At 41.6% G+C, this 17,500-nt stretch overlaps 1 protein-coding gene across 4 annotated transcripts in view; it reads right to left on the bottom strand.

Moving 5' to 3' along the window:
* The window catches only part of LOC144959645 (tetraspanin-9-like), a 36,815-nt gene that overhangs the window by 7,848 nt on the left and 11,467 nt on the right, over positions 1 to 17,500 (bottom strand). For all 4 annotated transcript variants that reach the window (XM_078892302.1, XM_078892305.1, XM_078892303.1 and 1 more), the window contains exons 3-4: positions 10,367 to 10,588; positions 110 to 184 (exon numbers count right to left, since the gene is read on the bottom strand). In XM_078892302.1, the coding sequence (XP_078748428.1) occupies positions 110 to 184; positions 10,367 to 10,588 (297 nt within the window). The remainder of the gene's footprint in view (positions 1 to 109; positions 185 to 10,366; positions 10,589 to 17,500) is intronic.

Below are 17,500 nucleotides of genomic sequence, written 5' to 3' on the forward strand. Positions count from 1 at the left end.
AGAAAATAATGAAAAGGAGAGAGAGAGAGAGAGAGAGGAAAAAGAAGAAGAGGAAGAAGAGAAAGGGGAGTCGGATGAGTAGATTAAAATATGATTATGTTCTACTTACGTCCTTTCCTTTGGTAGCGACAAGGGCAACAACTGCAATTTGACCAATCACAACCAGTAAGACGATCACAGCGTACTGTAAACAAATAAAAATATAAATTGAGCTTTAAAATAGCGCAATATCCACTAAACGTGATCAAAGCGCTTTACAAGGGGTCACTGGTCAACAGCAACATTTAACATTTTAGGACGGGACATGACGCCAGTTAGATGTTACATATTTTTCGGACATGGACAACGCTCTTAACGGCCAGGTACTCATTTTACACCTGGGTACGGTGAGAGAACGTGAGTAAAGACCCTTCTCCAAGGACTCAATTATGCGCCGATTGAGGCTCGAACCCAGGACCTTCCGATCCGAAAGCGAGGGTCATTTCAAAAGAGCACATAACGGCACTGGGTGGGGAGAGGGGGATTTAGTGGTGGTGGTGGTGGTGGTGGTGATGGTGGTGGTGGTGATGGTGGTGGTGGTGGTGTTGGGGTTGTGGGTGTGGTGGTGGGTGTGGTGGTGGTGGTAGTGGTTGTTGTTGTGGTGGTAGGCGTCGTTGTTGTGGTGATTGATGAAGTGGTGGTCGTTGTGGTGGAGATGGTTGTTGTTGGTAGTTGTTGTGGTGGTGGATGTGGTTGTGGACACGGTGGTGGTGATGGCGATGGTGGTTGTTGTAGTGATAGCGGTTGTATTTGTCGTATTGTTTGGGGTAATTGTGGTTGTTGTAGTGGCAGTGACTGTGTTTATGGTTGTGGTAGTGATAGTGGTTGTGTTTGTGGTATTGTTGGGGTAATTGTGTGTGTTGTAGTGATAGTGGTTGTATTTGTGGTATTAATAATAATAATAATAATAATAATAATAATAATAATAATAATAATAATAATAATAATAATAATAATAATAATAATAATATAATAATAATAATAATAATAATAATAATACTTTATTGCATCCCAAAAAGGAAATTTTTTGTACAGACGTGTTATAATTTACACAATAAGATAAAAATACAATGGAAATAGGGTGTATATATAAAAAAAGGAGCAGCTCTATAACCAGAGCTGCGCTTTATAATATGAATAATATCAACACTGTAAAATAGTTAAAACTGTCACTATAAATTGAAAATTGAAAAGATTGCAAAACAAATAAATTAATAAATTAATATTTATATTTAAAAAAAGTAAAAATGAGAAATAATTATATAAAATGATTATTGCTTGTTGTTATAAAGCCTAATACCGGACGGCAGAAAAGATTTTCGGTGTCTCTCTGTTTTCGTTGAAATAGAGAAAGGGCGACCACTTCTTTCTGACATAATAATTGATGGTCTTAGTGGATGATACTGGTCATTTAATATTTTAGTTATTTTATTTATTCAAAATTTCTCGTATAAAAGATCTACATCGTCAACATCATTTATATAGCGTTTAATGGATTTTTTAATATTTGAATTTATTTTGTTCCTTTCCACTGCTAAGCAATTGCCTCCCCAAGCTGTTATACAAAATGACAAAACACTTTCGATTACTGCTCTATAAAATAATGTGCAGAGGGTTTTATCTATTCTAAACTGAGAGAGTTTTGATAAAAAATATGTACGTCTGCACATCTTATGCCTAATTATTTTCAAGTGTTCATCCCACTTGAGCCTGTCATCAATCGTTACACCAAGGTATTTGTAGTGAGGAACTCGCTGGACGAATTGGTCCTTTAATTTTAACGGTTCTATCGATTCCTTCACTCTCCTAAAGTCAATCACTAGCTCCTTTGTCTTGCTTATGTTAAGCTCTAGGTGGTGGGCATCACACCAAGACACAAATCTATCAATTTCTTGCCTATAAGCCACTTCGTTGCCATTTGTTATGAGGCCTTGAAGAGCGGTGTCATCTGCAAACTTTATTAAAGGTACACTCAGGTTTTGACTTCTACAGTCATTCGTGTATATTGTGAATAATACAGGAGACAATACACAACCTTGAGGAGCACCAGTATTTGTAGTTATACAGGAAGATTTGTTTTGTCCTAATTGAACATATTGTGCTCTCTCCGTAAGAAATTCGAGCACCCAAGCAATTATATACTTGTTTAAATTCAGACTAGTCAATTTTGGACAACCAACTGAGGTTGCATTGTATTGAACGCTGAAGAAAAATCTGCAAAAAGCAATCTGAAATAGCTCATAGCGTGATCTAGATGCCTGTAGATGTTGTTTGTAAACAGCAAAATGGCATCCTCTACGCCACGTCCTGGTTTGTAAACAAATTGATGACTATCACTCAATGTTGGGGTAATTGTGGTTGTTGTAGTGGCAGTGAATGTGTTTATGGTTGTGGTAGTGATAGTGGTTGTGTTTGTTTCGTTGTGAGTGTCCTGGTAATGGTGGTAAGTGTAGTGGTAGGGTAATGGTAGTGGTAGATTTTGGGGTCGTAGGTGTGGTGGTGATTGTAGTGATAGTGGTTGTGTTTGTTTGGTTGTGAGTGTACTGGTAATGGTGGTGAGTGTAGTGGTAGGGTAATGGTAGTGGTAGATTTTGGGGTCGTAGGTGTGGTGGTGATTGTAGTGGTTGTGGTAGTGATAGTGGTTGTGTTTGTGTTATCGTTAGGGTAATTGTGTTTATTGTATTTGGGGTTGGTAAGTGGTAGTGGTTGATTTTAAGGTTGTGGTCATATTAGTGGCGGTGAGTGTGAGTGTGGTAGTTGTAGTGGTTGTGTTTATGGTTGTGGTAGTTGGAGCGGTTGAGTTTGTGGTTGAGGGTGTGGTGCTGGTTGTAGTAGTGGTGGTGGTTGAGGATGTGGTGGTAGTGGTGGTAGTGGTTGTGGAGGTGGTTGTGGTGGTGGTGGTAGTGGTGGTGGTGGTGGTGGTGGTTGTGGTGGTGGTGGTGGTAGTGTAGGTGGTGGTGGTTGTGGTGGTGGTTGAGGGTGTGGTGGTAGTGGTGGTGGTGGTTGTGGAGGTGGTTGTGGTGGTGGTGGTAGTGGTGGTGGTGGTGGTGGTGGTTGTGGTGGTGGTGGTGGTAGTGTAGGTGGTGGTGGTTGTGGTGGTGGTTGTGGTGGTGGTTGTGGTGGTGGTTGATGGTGTGGTGGTAGTGGTGGTGGTGGTTGTTGAGGTGGTTGTGGTGGTGGTGGTAGTGGTGGTAGTGGTGGTGGTGATGGTGGTGGTGGTGGTTGTAGTGGTGGTGGTGGTGGTGGTGGTGGTGGTGGTTGAAGGTGTGGTGGTAGTGGTGGTGGTGGTTGTGGTGGTAGTGGTGGTGGTGGTTGTGGTGGCGGTTGTGGTGGTGGTTGTGGTGGTGGTTGTAGTGGTGGTGGTGGTGGTGGTTGTGGTGGTGGTGTTGGTGGTGGTTGTGGTGGTAGTGGTGGTGGTGGTTTTGGTGGTGGTTGTGGTGGTGGTGGTGGTTGTGGTGCTGGTGGTGGTTGTGGTGGTGGTTGTGGTGGTAGTAGTGGTTGTGGTGGTGGTAGTGGTTGTGGTGGTGGTTGTGGTTGTGGTGGTGGTTGTGGTTGTGGTGGTGGTTGTGGTTGTGGTGGTGGTTGTGGTGGTGGTTGTGGTAGTGGTTGATATGGTGGTTGTGGTGGTTGTGGAGGGTGTGGTGGTTGTAGTGGTGGTGGAGGGTGTGGTGGAGGGTGTAGTGGTTGTTGTGGTGGTTGTGGTGGTGGTGGAGGGTGTGGTTGAGGGTGTGGTGGAGGGTGTGGTGGTTGTGGTGGTGGTTGTGGTTGTGGTGGTGGTTGTGGTGGTAGAGGTGGTGGTTGTGGTTGAGGTGGAGGGTGTGGTGGTTGTGGTGGTGGTGGAGGTGTGTGGAGGGTGTAGTGGTTGTTGTGGTGGTTGTGGTGGTGGTGGAGGGTGTGGTTGAGGGTGTGGTGGAGGGTATGGTGGTTGTGGTGGTGGTTGTGGTTGTAGTGGTGGTTGTGGTGGTAGTGGTTGTGGTTGTGGTTGTGTTGGAGGGTGTGGTGGTTGTGGTGGTGGTGGAGGGTGTAGTGGAGGCTGTTGTGGTTGTGGTGCTGGTTGAGGGTGTGGTGGAGGGTGTGGTGGTTGTGGTAGTGGTTGTGGTTGTGGTTGTGGTGGTGGTTGTGGTGGTAGTGGTGGTGGTGGTTGTGTGGTGTGTGGTGGTGTTGTGGTGTGTGTGGTGTGGTTGGTGGTGGTGGTGTGTTTGTGGGTGGAGGGTGTGGTGGTTGTGGTAGTGGTTGTGGTTGGTGGTGTGGTGGTGTGTGGGTGTGGTGGTGGTGGTGGGTTGGTGTGTGGTGGAGGGTGTGTGTGTGGTGGTTGTGGTGTGGTTGGTTAGTGGTGGTGGTGGTTGTGGTGGTGTGGTGTGGTGCTGTGGTGGTAGTGGTGGTGGTGGTGGTGGAGGGTGTGGTTGAGGGTGTGGTGGTTGTGGTAGTGGTTGTGGTGGTGGTGGGGGGTGTGGTTGAGGGTGTGGTGGAGGGTGTGGTGGAGTGTGTCGTGGTTGTGGTGGTGGTTGTGGTGGTAGTGGTGGTGGTGGTTGTGGTGGTGGTTGTGGTGGTGGTTGTGGTGGTAGTGGTGGTGGTGGTTGGTGGTACTGGTGGTGGTGGTGGTGGTAGTGGTTGTGGTGGTGGTTGTGGTGGTTGTGGTTGTTGTGGTAGTGGTTGTGGTGGTAGTGGTGGTGGTGGTTGTGGTGGTGGTTGTGGTGGTGGTTTTGGTGGTGGTAGTGTGGTGTCCGGGGTCCCTGAACTGAGAGGGTCAAGAATAGCCCAACGCCAAGCCAGCGTGTCGTAAAAGGCGACTAATGGTGTGTGATTCCCCCATCTTTGAGTCACCTGGTCCTCCAGGTTGGGGGTTGGCAAAAGGTTAACACCCCTTTCCGTTAAACTCAAACCGTTACAGAAACACAGACAGACAAACCAAATCCTTTTTTTAGCTTGGGCGACCGAAGAGTTTCTGGAATTACAGAATTTATGAAGGACAACAGACAAAGCCGATGACGTCTTCGCCAAACAAGCAGCTTCGAATTGCGTCGTGGAACGTTCGCACCATGTATGAAGCAGGAAAAAGCTCTCAGGTTGTGACTGAGATAAGAAGATACAGGCTGCATATACTTGGAGTAAGCGAAACCCACTGGATACAATCCGGACAGAAACACCTCAAGTCTGGGGAGAAGATTTTATATTCAGGGAGAGGGGACGGGATTCATACACAGGGAGTAGGAATAATTCTAAGCAAGTTTGCCCAGAAGTCACTGAGAGGATGGGAACAACGCGGAGAAAGGATCATCATGGCGTCCTTTACAACACGGAGTAAGAAGATCAGCATGAACATTGTACAGATCTATGCCCCAACAAATAATGCAACAGATGAGGACAAAGATACATTTTATGGTCTGCTACAACAAGTCATTGACAAGTTGCCAAAGAAAGACATCAACATATTGATGGGAGATGCTAATGCAAAAGTGGGACAGGATAACGTAGGCTATGAAGGTATCATGGGACGTTATGGCATGGGAGAAATGAATGATAATGGTGAGAGATTTGCAAATTTCTGTGCATTCAACAGTTTGGTGATTGGAGGATCAGTGTTCCCCCATAAGAGGATCCACAAAGCAACTTGGGTCTCACCAGATGGTGTGACAGAGAATCAGATTGATCATTTTTGTATCTCTCGTAGATTCAGACGTTCATTGGAAGATGTGACAGTACGGAGAGGGGCAGATGTTGGATCAGACCACCACCTGCTATTGGCAAAGCTTAAGCTCCGACTCAGAAAACACGGGGCCAGATCACATACAAGAAGAAAATTCGAGGTGAATGCACTTGATGGGGAAAAGAATGAGGAATTCAAACTACAATTGAGTAATAGATTCCAACATCTTACTGAGCTCGAGGAGGACATAGATGTAGAGTCACATTGGGCAAAGATCAAGGAAGTCTATATAACAACTTGCCACGAGGTATTGGGGGTAAAGAAATCGGAACATAAAGAATGGATAAGTCCAACACCTTGGACCTTATTGAAAAGAGGAGAACAAGGAAGGAACAAGTGAATGCAAGCCGAACAAGGGCTTCAAGACTGGATGCACAAGAGCAGTATCGAGCCATAGCTAAGGAAGTCAAAAGATATGTGAAGAAAGACAAGGAAGCATTCATGAACAGACTTGCAGAGAAAGCAGAAGCAGCAGCGACTGGAGGACACATGAGGATCCTTTATCAAACTACCAAGACACTTGCTGGAAAATATGGGAAACCAGAGGTACCAGTCAAAGACAAAGATGGGAAAACTATTTTTGGAAAAGAGGCTCAATCTGAACGATGGAGGGAACATTTCAACTGCCTTCTGAACAGACCACCACCAGACAACCAGCCAGAAATTTTGCCTGCAAGGAATGAGCTACCAATTAGCTGTGATCCACCATCGATAGCAGAGATTGTGGGTGCCATTAACAAGATGAAAAGGGGGAAAGCTGCTGGACCAGACCAGATTCCACCGGAGGCTCTAAAAGTTGATGCGGAAAGAAATGCTGAGGCCCTGCACCCACTATTTGAGAGAATCTGGAATGACGGGATATTCCCAAAGGATTGGAAGGAAGGACATCTTATCAAGCTTCCAAAGAAAGGGAACCTCGGTAATTGTAATAATTATCGAGGCATCACTCTTCTTTCTATCCCAGGAAAGGTTTTCAACCGTATTATTTTAGAGAGAATTAAGAATGCAACAGATGCTAAACTGCGGGACGAACAGGCAGGTTTTCGGAAAAACCGTTCAACCACCGACCAGATTGCCTCTCTGCGAGTCATAGTGGAACAGTCTATAGAATGGAACTCTCCTCTTATTGTCAACTTTCTGGATTACGAGAAGGCTCTCGACAGTATTGACAGAGCAACATTGTGGAAAATTCTGGCACATTATGGACTCCCTGAAAAGATAGTAAACCTCATTAAGGAAATGTATGAAGGATCAAGTTGCAGGGTTGTACATGAAGATCAGCTTACTGACAGCTTTGAAATTAAGACTGGTGTCAAGCAGGGATGCTTGCTCTCTCCATTCCTGTTCATCCTTGCCATTGATTGGCTAATGAAGGAAACCTCCAAAGGGAGAAGAAATGGGATACAGTGGACCCCCTGGACACAGTTGGATGATCTGGATTTTGCAGATGATCTGGCTCTTTTGTCCACAACCCAGGACCAGATGCAAGCAAAAACCACAATTATAAACAGCCTCTCGGAATCAATTGGTCTAAGAATACACCCTGCAAAGTCAAAGGTCTTGAGGATAGGTACGCGTCAAAGGGAGCAGATCAAAGTAAACGATCAGGAACTCGAAGATATAGACACTTTCTGCTATCTCGGAAGTATAATTGACAAGGATGGAGGCACGGAAAGAGAGGTGAAAGCACGAATAGGAAAGGCACAGGCTGCATTCACATCTTTGAACAGAGTTTGGAGAACTAAAGATATCTCCCTTCAACTAAAGCTAAGACTTTTCAACTCAAACGTGAAGTCTGTCCTACTGTATGGATGTGAAACTTGGAACGCATCACAGGCATGTATAAGGAGGGTACAGATTTTTGTAAACAGGTGCATGCGTAAGCTACTCAGAATAAAATGGATGGATAGAATAAAAAATGAAGAAGTATGGAAAAGAACACAGCAGAAACCAGTGGGAGAGGATATAGGAAGAAGACGATGGAGGTGGATTGGACACACGCTTAGAAAGAATGACTCAACTATAACAAAGAAAGTATTGGACTGGAACCCTCAGGGCAGAAGATCAAGGGGAAGGCCACGAGGAACATGGAGAAGAATTAAAGAAGCTGATATACAGAGAAGTGGTAAGACCTGGAATGAGATAAAAAAGTTGGCTCGGGATAGAGAAGGATGGAAACTGTTTGTCTGTGGCCTATACCCTGACCCAGGGTGAAAAAGGCAATGATGATGATGAGTGTGGTGGAAGTGGTGGTGGTTGTGGTGGTTGTGGTGGTGGTTGTGGGGGTAGTGGTGGTGGGGGTAGTGGTGGTGGTGGTTGTGGTGGTGGTTGTGGTGGTGGTTGTGGTGGTGGTAGTGTGGTGGTTGTGGTGGTGGTTGTGGTTGTGGTTGTGGTGGTAGTGGTGGTGGTGGTAGTGTGGTGGTAGTGTGGTGGTAGTGGTGGTGGTGGTAGTGTGGTGGTAGTGGTGGTGGTGGTTGTGGTGGTGATTGAGGGTGTGACGGAGGGTGTAGTTGTTGTGAGGAACGGTTCAAAGACGGTTTTACGTTTACGTGCAGCCATGACCATCCCAGGTGAATGAACAAACATACAAAAGGAACGAGGGAAAGGGTGGGTTGGGCTGGGACGTAGCCATTGTTAACACACTCAACCCTAACACCGACTATATCCGTAGTTTACCAGGGTTACTTTTACCCAATCCTATCATTATTACATTTTTCTGAGACAAAATTTAGACATAGTATCAAAGCTAATGTTTTTATTGGTTTTTTTTTTTCATATTAATGGTAGTAAAATAAACGATGTTCATTTTTAATACTATTTTTACCAATTTTGAAAAGATGAAAATTTCTAGGATTGAGTGAGTTAACTTTTTTTAAATGAGAGAGAGGAGAGAAACAAGATTAAATCAATTTAAATTCTTCAAACGTTCATCAGGATTTAGGCTATTTTTACTGGTGGCAGACCAGGTGATGGAGATTGTGCAAATAACTAGCTGTGAGGACCAAGGCCCAGAACGCAACCCACACAAATACACACACACATACACCCACACGCACATTCATTCTCACACACACAAACGTAGAGAGGGAGAGGGAGAGAAAGAGAGAGAGAGATAGAGAGAGAGAAAGAGAGAGAGTGAAATAGAAATAGAGAGAGATGGAGAAAGACGGAAGGGGGTGGGGAGAAAGAGAGAGAGAGAGAGAGAGAGAGAGAGAGAGAGAGAGAGAGAGAGAGAGAGAGAGAGAGAGAAAGAAAAGAGATAGATAGATAGAGAGAGCGAGAGAGAGAGAGAGTGAGAGAGAGAGAGAGAGAGAGAGAGAGAGAGAGAGCGAGAAACGTAAAATTTCCATAAAATCGAATTTGACCTTTCATTTCAATGCGTAAATACTTGCTACGTGTGTAACACTCCCTACATACGTCCGCAGGTGTGTTAATCAAACACAATTATAGATAGTATGCGCCTGGTTAGGAAGCTCACAACGTTGCCATCCGGAAATATAACGGACCAACATAAAAAACTATATGGAACCTTGAACGATTATAGTCTGGTTAATACAGTTTAGTGAGAATTACTCATAAACGTGGATGGCAAAGAAAAAACCAACAAAACAATAACAAAGACCTGAGTGACGTCAACTTCATTCTATCTATAGATAGAATGAAGTTGACGGCACTCAGGTCTTTGTTATTGCTCTTTGCCATCCGCGTTTATGAGTAATTCTCACTTAACTGTATTAACCAGACTGTAATCGTTCAAGGTTACACATATATTTGTGTGTTGGTCCATTATACTTTCGGATGGCAATGGTGTGAGCTTCTTAGCCAAGCGCATAATATCTATATTCTTGATTTGATATTCTTTCTATGCACAGTATTTTGTATTGCTGTGGAAATATTCTCACTACAACAACGAGCCCTTAACGTCATTCTCAGTTTGTATACATCACCCAACACAACTCAGGTATGGATGAGTATGTAGCCATTGACAACGAGGGATATACTAAGAGTGTCGGTGCGAAAATGACGGCAAACAGGTGATTTATACTGTTTAAGAGAGAGAGAGAGAGAGAGAGAGAGAGAGAGAGAGAGAGAGAGAGAGAGAGAGAGAGAGAGAGAGAGATACGGTTCTATAGGGCCTGATGATAAATTAGTGATGCATTGCGAATCGCATGATTTATTGAAGACTCCTGGAATACACAATATGTAAAATGGTCATGCATAGGATGACGTGTATACAAAATAAAGTATAACATAGTCTTGTCGTGTGCTAACCAATTGCTGTTGTTATTATTATTATTATTATTATTATTATTATTATTATTATTATTATTATTATTATTATTATTATTATTATTATTATTATTATTATTATTATTATTATTATTATTATTATTATTATTATCATTATCATTATTATTATTATTATTATTATTATTATTATTATTATTATTATTATTATTATTATTATTATTATTATGATTATTATTATTATTATTATTATTATTATTATTATTATTATTATTATTATTATTATTATTATTATTATTATTATTATTATTATTATAACTATAATTATTATCAATAACCCATATGGCCACCGCCATGTTGAGAGCCACTCACCGTTCCCAGAAGACATCTATTTTGACAGCAGGCCCCAGCACAGCCGAGCAGCGCCACAATCAGAATGATGGACCCAAAGGTAATGGCCGACACACCCGCCGCGTCTCCGGCTGCTTGGAGGTCAAAGTCCACTTGCGTCGCCTTGTCGTCGAAGGCATTTCTCACATCGTCCCAGCCCGCCTTGAAAATGACCCCGACCACCAAAATGGCCAGGCCAAATATCTGAAAGAAGACAAAGGGGAATGATAAGGATTTATTATTAATACTCGTATGGGTAGTTAGTTCTCACTTCCATAACCACAAAGTGAGGCTATGTGGTCTTGTGGTATGACCTCGCTTGCGGATCGGAAGGTCCTTGGTTCGGGACTCGCTCGGTGTATAGTTGAGTCCTTGGAAAATGCTCTTTACTCATAATCTCTCATCGTACTCAGGTGTAAAATGAGTACCTGGCCGTTAACAGCGTTGTCTTTGTCAGAAATTGTAATATCGCCCAACATGCGTCATATCTCATTCTACATATTACGTGTTGCTGTTCGTCAGGGAACCTTTGTAAAGAGCTGTGAGCAAGTTTAGTTGATATTGCGCTATATACTTTCTCTACTTTTTATAGCGCATCACAATTTTTTAAAATAAAATAAAAATAAAATAAATAAATAAAATTCCCATTATTCATCCCAGAGGGGAAATTTGTCTCTAAGGTCTATTCAAAGGGAAGACTGGAATAACCCAGGCGTTAGCCGCAGTGCAGCGCCGCGATTTTTGACCTTGGACGAGGTGTCTTGCTCAAGGCCACCCAGCGCAGCAGCGGGTTATCGAACTCGGTACCTTTCGGGTACGAAGCAAAGACCGTATCGCTGAGCCCCGCCGGTCCCATATTCTATATTAATTTGGCAAAAAAAAAAAAAAAAAAAAAAAAAAAAATATATTGATCTGAAAAAATGGCAAACTTTTCAAAGCATAGTTTATTTTTTTATCTGTTATCACGAGAATGATATAGGATTCAATAGTCTGACGTCACGTCCGCCCAGCAACGAGCAGCTTGGTTCTAAACATAGAAAATTGGTACTTATTATTCTTCATGCTGGCTATACTAGAACTTTATCACATGTCATCTGATCGGAATGTATAAAAGTCATTATCAGATTTATAATGTTTTACTCCTCTGGATACACTTTTATGCTCGTCGGAGAAATTCTAGACTTTTCCACGTGAAGTTCAATTTCCGGGCACCTGTGCAGCCCGTCATGATAGTAAATAATCTTGTTGTGGAAGGCAATATGACCACGCCCCTCGGACAGCCTGGTAAACAATGGCTGTGATAGGATTCAATAGGCTCGGATGTCACTTCCGCCCAGTAACCAGCAACTCGGTACTCTCGATTCTTCATGATGGCTCGAACTTTTTCACATGTCATGTGATCAGAATGTATAAAAGTCAAATCATGATCAGATTTTATCCTCTGGATACACTTTTATTCTCTTCGGTGAAGTATTTCATAATATGAAATACTTCACCGAAGAGAATAAAAATATGGTGGCGTTTTTATACACCTCCGTTGGAGGTGTACAAAAACGCACCGTTTTTATACACCTCCATTGGAGGTGTACAAAAACGCACCGTTTTTATGCACCTCCGTTGGCGGTGATGGTAAAGTTGTTGCTGCATACGTCCATGAGGTTTAAATAGTTTTAGATTGCAGTTTAGCACGCTGCTTAGTGATTACCGATGTACAATGATAATAAATTAAAGAATATAACAATAATTTAAAAAATCAAAAGTAAAAAGAAACATGGCACACAAATACTGATCTCAAATAAATAAATAATTTTAGATAATTAAAATCGAATTTTTTTTTTAAAAACATGATAAAAAGTTTTTGAAAAAAAAAAGAAAGAAAAAAAAAAGCAAACAAAAACAAAGAAAATCAAAAAAAAAAAAAAAAAAAAAAGGGTCAACATTCGGAATCGAACCCGGTACTTTCAAAGTTGGAGTCTGACACCTTGTCCACTGCGCTACGGAGCCACCTGACTGTTCTCCACATTTAATAAGGTCTTTCTCAAACATTATTTTACCTTCAATGCAACTTCTATTTTCTGGTTTTATATTTCGATTTTTTAAGTTATTAATATTTTTATATAAATTTATTAACAAAGACATCCTACAGATGTCACAATATAACTTTCGCCATGTCCAAATGAAGAAACACAATATCGCTAATGAAATTGGGTGGAATGCGCATGCGTGACGGAGGTGTATAAAAACGATCCGTTAAGATACACCGTCAACGGAGGTGCATAAAAACACTACGTAAAAATATGGGCGTCCGCCATTGCCCCGATAGTATAGAACCGGTTACTATGCGTCATTATGAGGGAAGTGACGTCACGACTGTTGAACCGGTCAAAAACACGGGATTTATTCCACATCTTCTCGCCCGTTGGAACATACATAGTAGTGTAGGATGTTTTTAGATGGAACGAAATTGACGTCACTCTGCCTGTTATTTGTTTTTGAATACTGGCAGCCATTTTAATTATTAGTTCTCATTAGATTCTTTCAATCAGATTATAAAAGTTTTAGGTTACACATAGTCTTGTGTGGTGCTGTGTTATGGATAGTATGCGCTTGGCTAAGAAGCTCACTTCATTGCCATCCGGAAGTATAACGGACCAGCACATAAAACGATGTGCAACCTTGAACGTTTATAGTCTGGATAATACAGTTAAGTGAGAATTATTCATAATCGTGGATGGTAAAAATAAATAACAAAGACCTGAGTGAAGTCATCTTTATACTATCTATATCCTGTTGGTGGATGTTTTGAGTGTTTTGCCTAAACGCGAAGCATCAAGATACGATAAAGGGGATGAAATCCACCAGTTTCTCTAATCTGTTCTTGATGTTAGACCTGTGTGTGTGTGTGTGTGTGTGTGTGTGTGTGGGCGCGTGCGTGCGTGTGCGTGTGTGTGTGGCGTGTTTTTGTTGCGTCTATCATAAAAAACCATTTCGCAATACACACACATAATATACACACATTATCTCTCAAACAGACACACCTAAGCCCCTGAGTGTCTGAGTGTGTGTGTATGTATGTGTTAGTGTGTTGGTTTGTCTGTATGTATTGCGTCTGTCATTAAAAACCCAATTCGCAATACACACAAATCATATTTACACACACTATCTCTCTCTCTCTCTCTCTCTCTCTCTCTCTCTCTCTCTTTCTCTCTCTCTCAATCTATCTCTCTCTATCTCTCTCCCTCTCTCTCTCTATCTCTCTCCCCCTCCCCCTCTCTCTCTCTCAATCTATCTCTCTGTCTCTCACTCTATATCTCTCTCCCTCTCTCTACCTCTCTCTCTCTCTCCCTCTCTCTCTCTATCTCTCTCCCTCTCTCTCTCCCTCTCTCTCTCTCTCTCTCTCTCTCTCCCTCTCTCTCTCCTCTCTATCTCTCTCTCCCTCTCTCTCTATCTCTCTCTCTCCCTCTCTATCTCTCTCTCTCTCTATCTATCTCTCTCTCATTCTCTTCCTCTTCTCCTCTATCTTTCCCCCCTCACTCTCTCTCTCAATCTATCTCTCTCTCTCTCTCTCTCCCTCTCTCTCTCTCTGTCTCTCTGTCTCTCTCTATCTCTCTCTCTCTCTCTCACACACACACACACACACACACACAAGTAACCACTCAAATGAAGGTCAATCGATATGGAAATGGTAACAGATCCTATAACTGAACACAACCTAGGGCTTCATAAACTATATATATATATATATATATATATATATATATATATATATATATATATATATATATATATATATATATATATAATTTAATACCTATAGACTTACATTTGGTATGGCTTGCGAGTATTTTCATTACAACAATGAGCCCATAACAATTTCAGTGATCAGACCTGAAATAAGTGCACGTCGGGTTAGGCACTTGAAGAATCTACAGATAGTATAAGGAGTTCACAACATTGCCATGCGTAAGTATAACTGGCTAACACACAAAACTGTGTGTAACCATAATTGTTTATAGTATGGTTAATACAGTTTAGTCAGAATTACTCATAAACGCGGATGGCGAAAAACAATAACAAAGACCTGAGTGACGTCAACTTCGAACTATCTATATATTATAAATACTGCTCAATAGATTAGATTTAACCTTACCCCCATTTTGTTTCTTTTAACTGTAAATTCAGTTTAAAACGCCCATGTCACTCCGTATAGATAGTATGCGCTTGGGTAAGAAGCTCACAATATTACCAACCGGAAGTATAACGGATCAACACACAAAGCTGTGTGTATCCATGAACGTTTATAGTCAGGTTAATACAGTTCAGTGAGCATTACTCATAAACGCGGATGGCAAAAAACAATAACAAAGACCTGAGTGACGTCATCTTCGAACTATCTATAGATAGAATCAAGTTGACTTTGTTATTGTTTTTGCCATCCGCGTTTATGAGTAATTCTCACTTAACTGTATCAACCAGACTAAAAACGTTCAAGGTTACACATAGTTTTGTGTGTTGGTCCGTTATACTTCTTGATGGCAATGTTGTGAGCTTCTTAGACAAGTGCATACTTATCTCTAGCTAGCTCATAATAATATTGTCATCCGGAAGTGTAACGGACCAACACACAAAACTGTGTGTAACCATGAAAGTTTATAGTCGGGTTAATAGATAGAATGCGCTTGGCCAAGGAGTTCACAACATTGCCATCCGGAAGTATAACGGACCAACACACAAACTCTGTGTAACCATGAACTTTTATAGTCTGGTTAAAACAGTTTAGTGAGAACAACTCACAAACGCGGATGGCAAAAACAATAACAAAGGCCTCAGTGACGTCATCTTCGAACTATCTATACAGTTCAGTGAGCATTACTCATAAACGCGGATGGCAAAAAACATCAACAAAGACCTGAGTGACGTCATCTTCGAACTATCTATAGTCTGGTTAATACAGTTTAGTGAGAATTACTCATAAACGCGGGTTGCAAAAAGCAATAACACAGACCTGAGTGACGTCAACTTCATACTATCTATAAATAGTATGGGCTTGGTAAAGACTCTCACAACAATGAGAATTACTCATAAACGCGGACGGCAAAATGTAATAACAAACTCCTGAGTGACGTCAATTTCATACTAGATCTCTATATATAGTTCGAAGATGACGTTACTAATGCCTTTGTTATTGTTTTTTGCCATCCGCGTTTATGAGTACTTCTCACTAAACTGTATTGACCAGACTATAAAAGATCATGGTTACACACAGTTTTGTGTGTTGGCCCGTTTTACTTCCGGATGGCAATGTTGTGAGCTTCTTAACCAAGCGCATACTATCTATAAATGAGCGCGATGTGTCATAATGTGCGTAAATCCTGTTACTCCGAAGTGGGATGTGTTCACACATGTGTTGCGCAAGAAGCCAATTCTTATCAACGAATTTGATCTCATCCTAAAGCTATTCTGGGTGTGGCTACAAAGGAGACACACTTAGGAGGTCTTCCGTCTTATATCACGTGTTAACTGTGGCGGTCCCGATAGCTCAGTTGATAGAGCACTCATCTTCACACACGGACAGTGATCGATCCCGGGTGAAGTCGAGAATTTTTTTTTTTTCTGAACCCCCCCCCCCCCTTCTCCACCCAGCAGTGTAGATGAGTAGATGAGTCTGTTAGATTTGGCGGAAAGTTTTTTGCGATAGACTAGCGTCCTGTCCAAAGGGTAGCAAGCAATTGAATATTGTAAGAGCGCGAGTACATAAAAAGGAACGTCTAACAGGCGATTGGAACTGTATGAAATGGAAATACGTTTTCATGTTAGGAGAATAAATGGAACATTCCGCCTCGAGGAAGGCTTATTTCTTCCTTGTATTTTCATCTCCGATTTGTGTTGCACAGTTTTATGAAAACTTTGCACATAAAAAATGAGCTTTTATATAGCGCAATATCCACAAAACGTGCTCAAAGCGCTTTACAATGGGTCCTTGGCCAAAAGCAACAATTAACATGTAGGACGAGACATGACGCCTGTTGAGCGATATTACAAAAAAAAATTCGGACACAGAGACAACGTTGTTAACTGTCAGTTACTCATTATACACCTGAGTACGGTGAGAGAATGTGAGTAAAGAGTCTTTTCCAACCAAGGAAACTATTCACCGAGCGAGGCTCGAACCCAGGACCTTCCGATCCAAAAGCGAGTATCATACCACGAGACCACATCGCCACACAATATCTATCTGACACCAGTGCCTATTCCCGAATGTGTCAGTTCTCTAACTTCAGTTGAGTGATTAGTTCTCACAAAATTGTCTCCAACAGACTATAAAATTCAAAATACAAACATTGTTTTGTGTATTAGATCGACTGAACTGGCGGGTAGACATGGTGTGTATTTTATTTCACTCTCTCCTTTCCCATCATTTTCAGTATTTTCCCAAAATGGCAGGCTTACCCAGTTGAAAATGGATTTTATAAACTCAAACAATTTCTCTACAAAAGAACTTTATGTTCTTATGAATTAACCTTTTCCTAACCAACTACAGGAAAATCGTCACATTCCTTATGATACAATCAACATTTTAACCCTCTCCGTACCAACTACAGGAAAATCGTCACATTCGTTACGATACAACCAACATTTTAACCCTCTCCGTACCAACTACAGGAAAATCGTCACATTCCTTACGATACAACCAACATTTTAACCCTCTCCGTACCAACTACAGGAAAATCGTCACATTCGTTACAATACAACCAATATTTTTCTTATTCAAATTTGTCTCGTACATCATAAAATTTAAGGAAAATGAACAGTGTATTGTGGAGCATGTCTTTGCTAAAGAAATTATTTATCGTTAGAACGTATTCAGCTATTGTGTTTGAGTGATAAAAGCTATGTTTTTGTGTTATTTGGGTGTGAAATTTTGGGGAAAATCCTGAAAATGGCTGGTAAGGAGAGAGTTGAACAAAGATCACAGTGATGTACAAAATAAATCTGAATAAGAAAAATATGGATAGGGAATGAGATTAGTGGAAGAGTAGCGTCCCTTGATTGGACGTCACCCATAGTCTGTGACGTCACCGGCGGAAAAGTTATTAGAGAGAAGACGTCATGTTG

Source organism: Berghia stephanieae, chromosome 14 (assembly GCF_034508935.2).
Source record: "Berghia stephanieae isolate SIO BIC M18660-M18661 chromosome 14, UCSD_Bste_1.3, whole genome shotgun sequence".
In the NCBI taxonomy this organism is placed as follows: domain Eukaryota; kingdom Metazoa; phylum Mollusca; class Gastropoda; order Nudibranchia; family Aeolidiidae; genus Berghia; species Berghia stephanieae.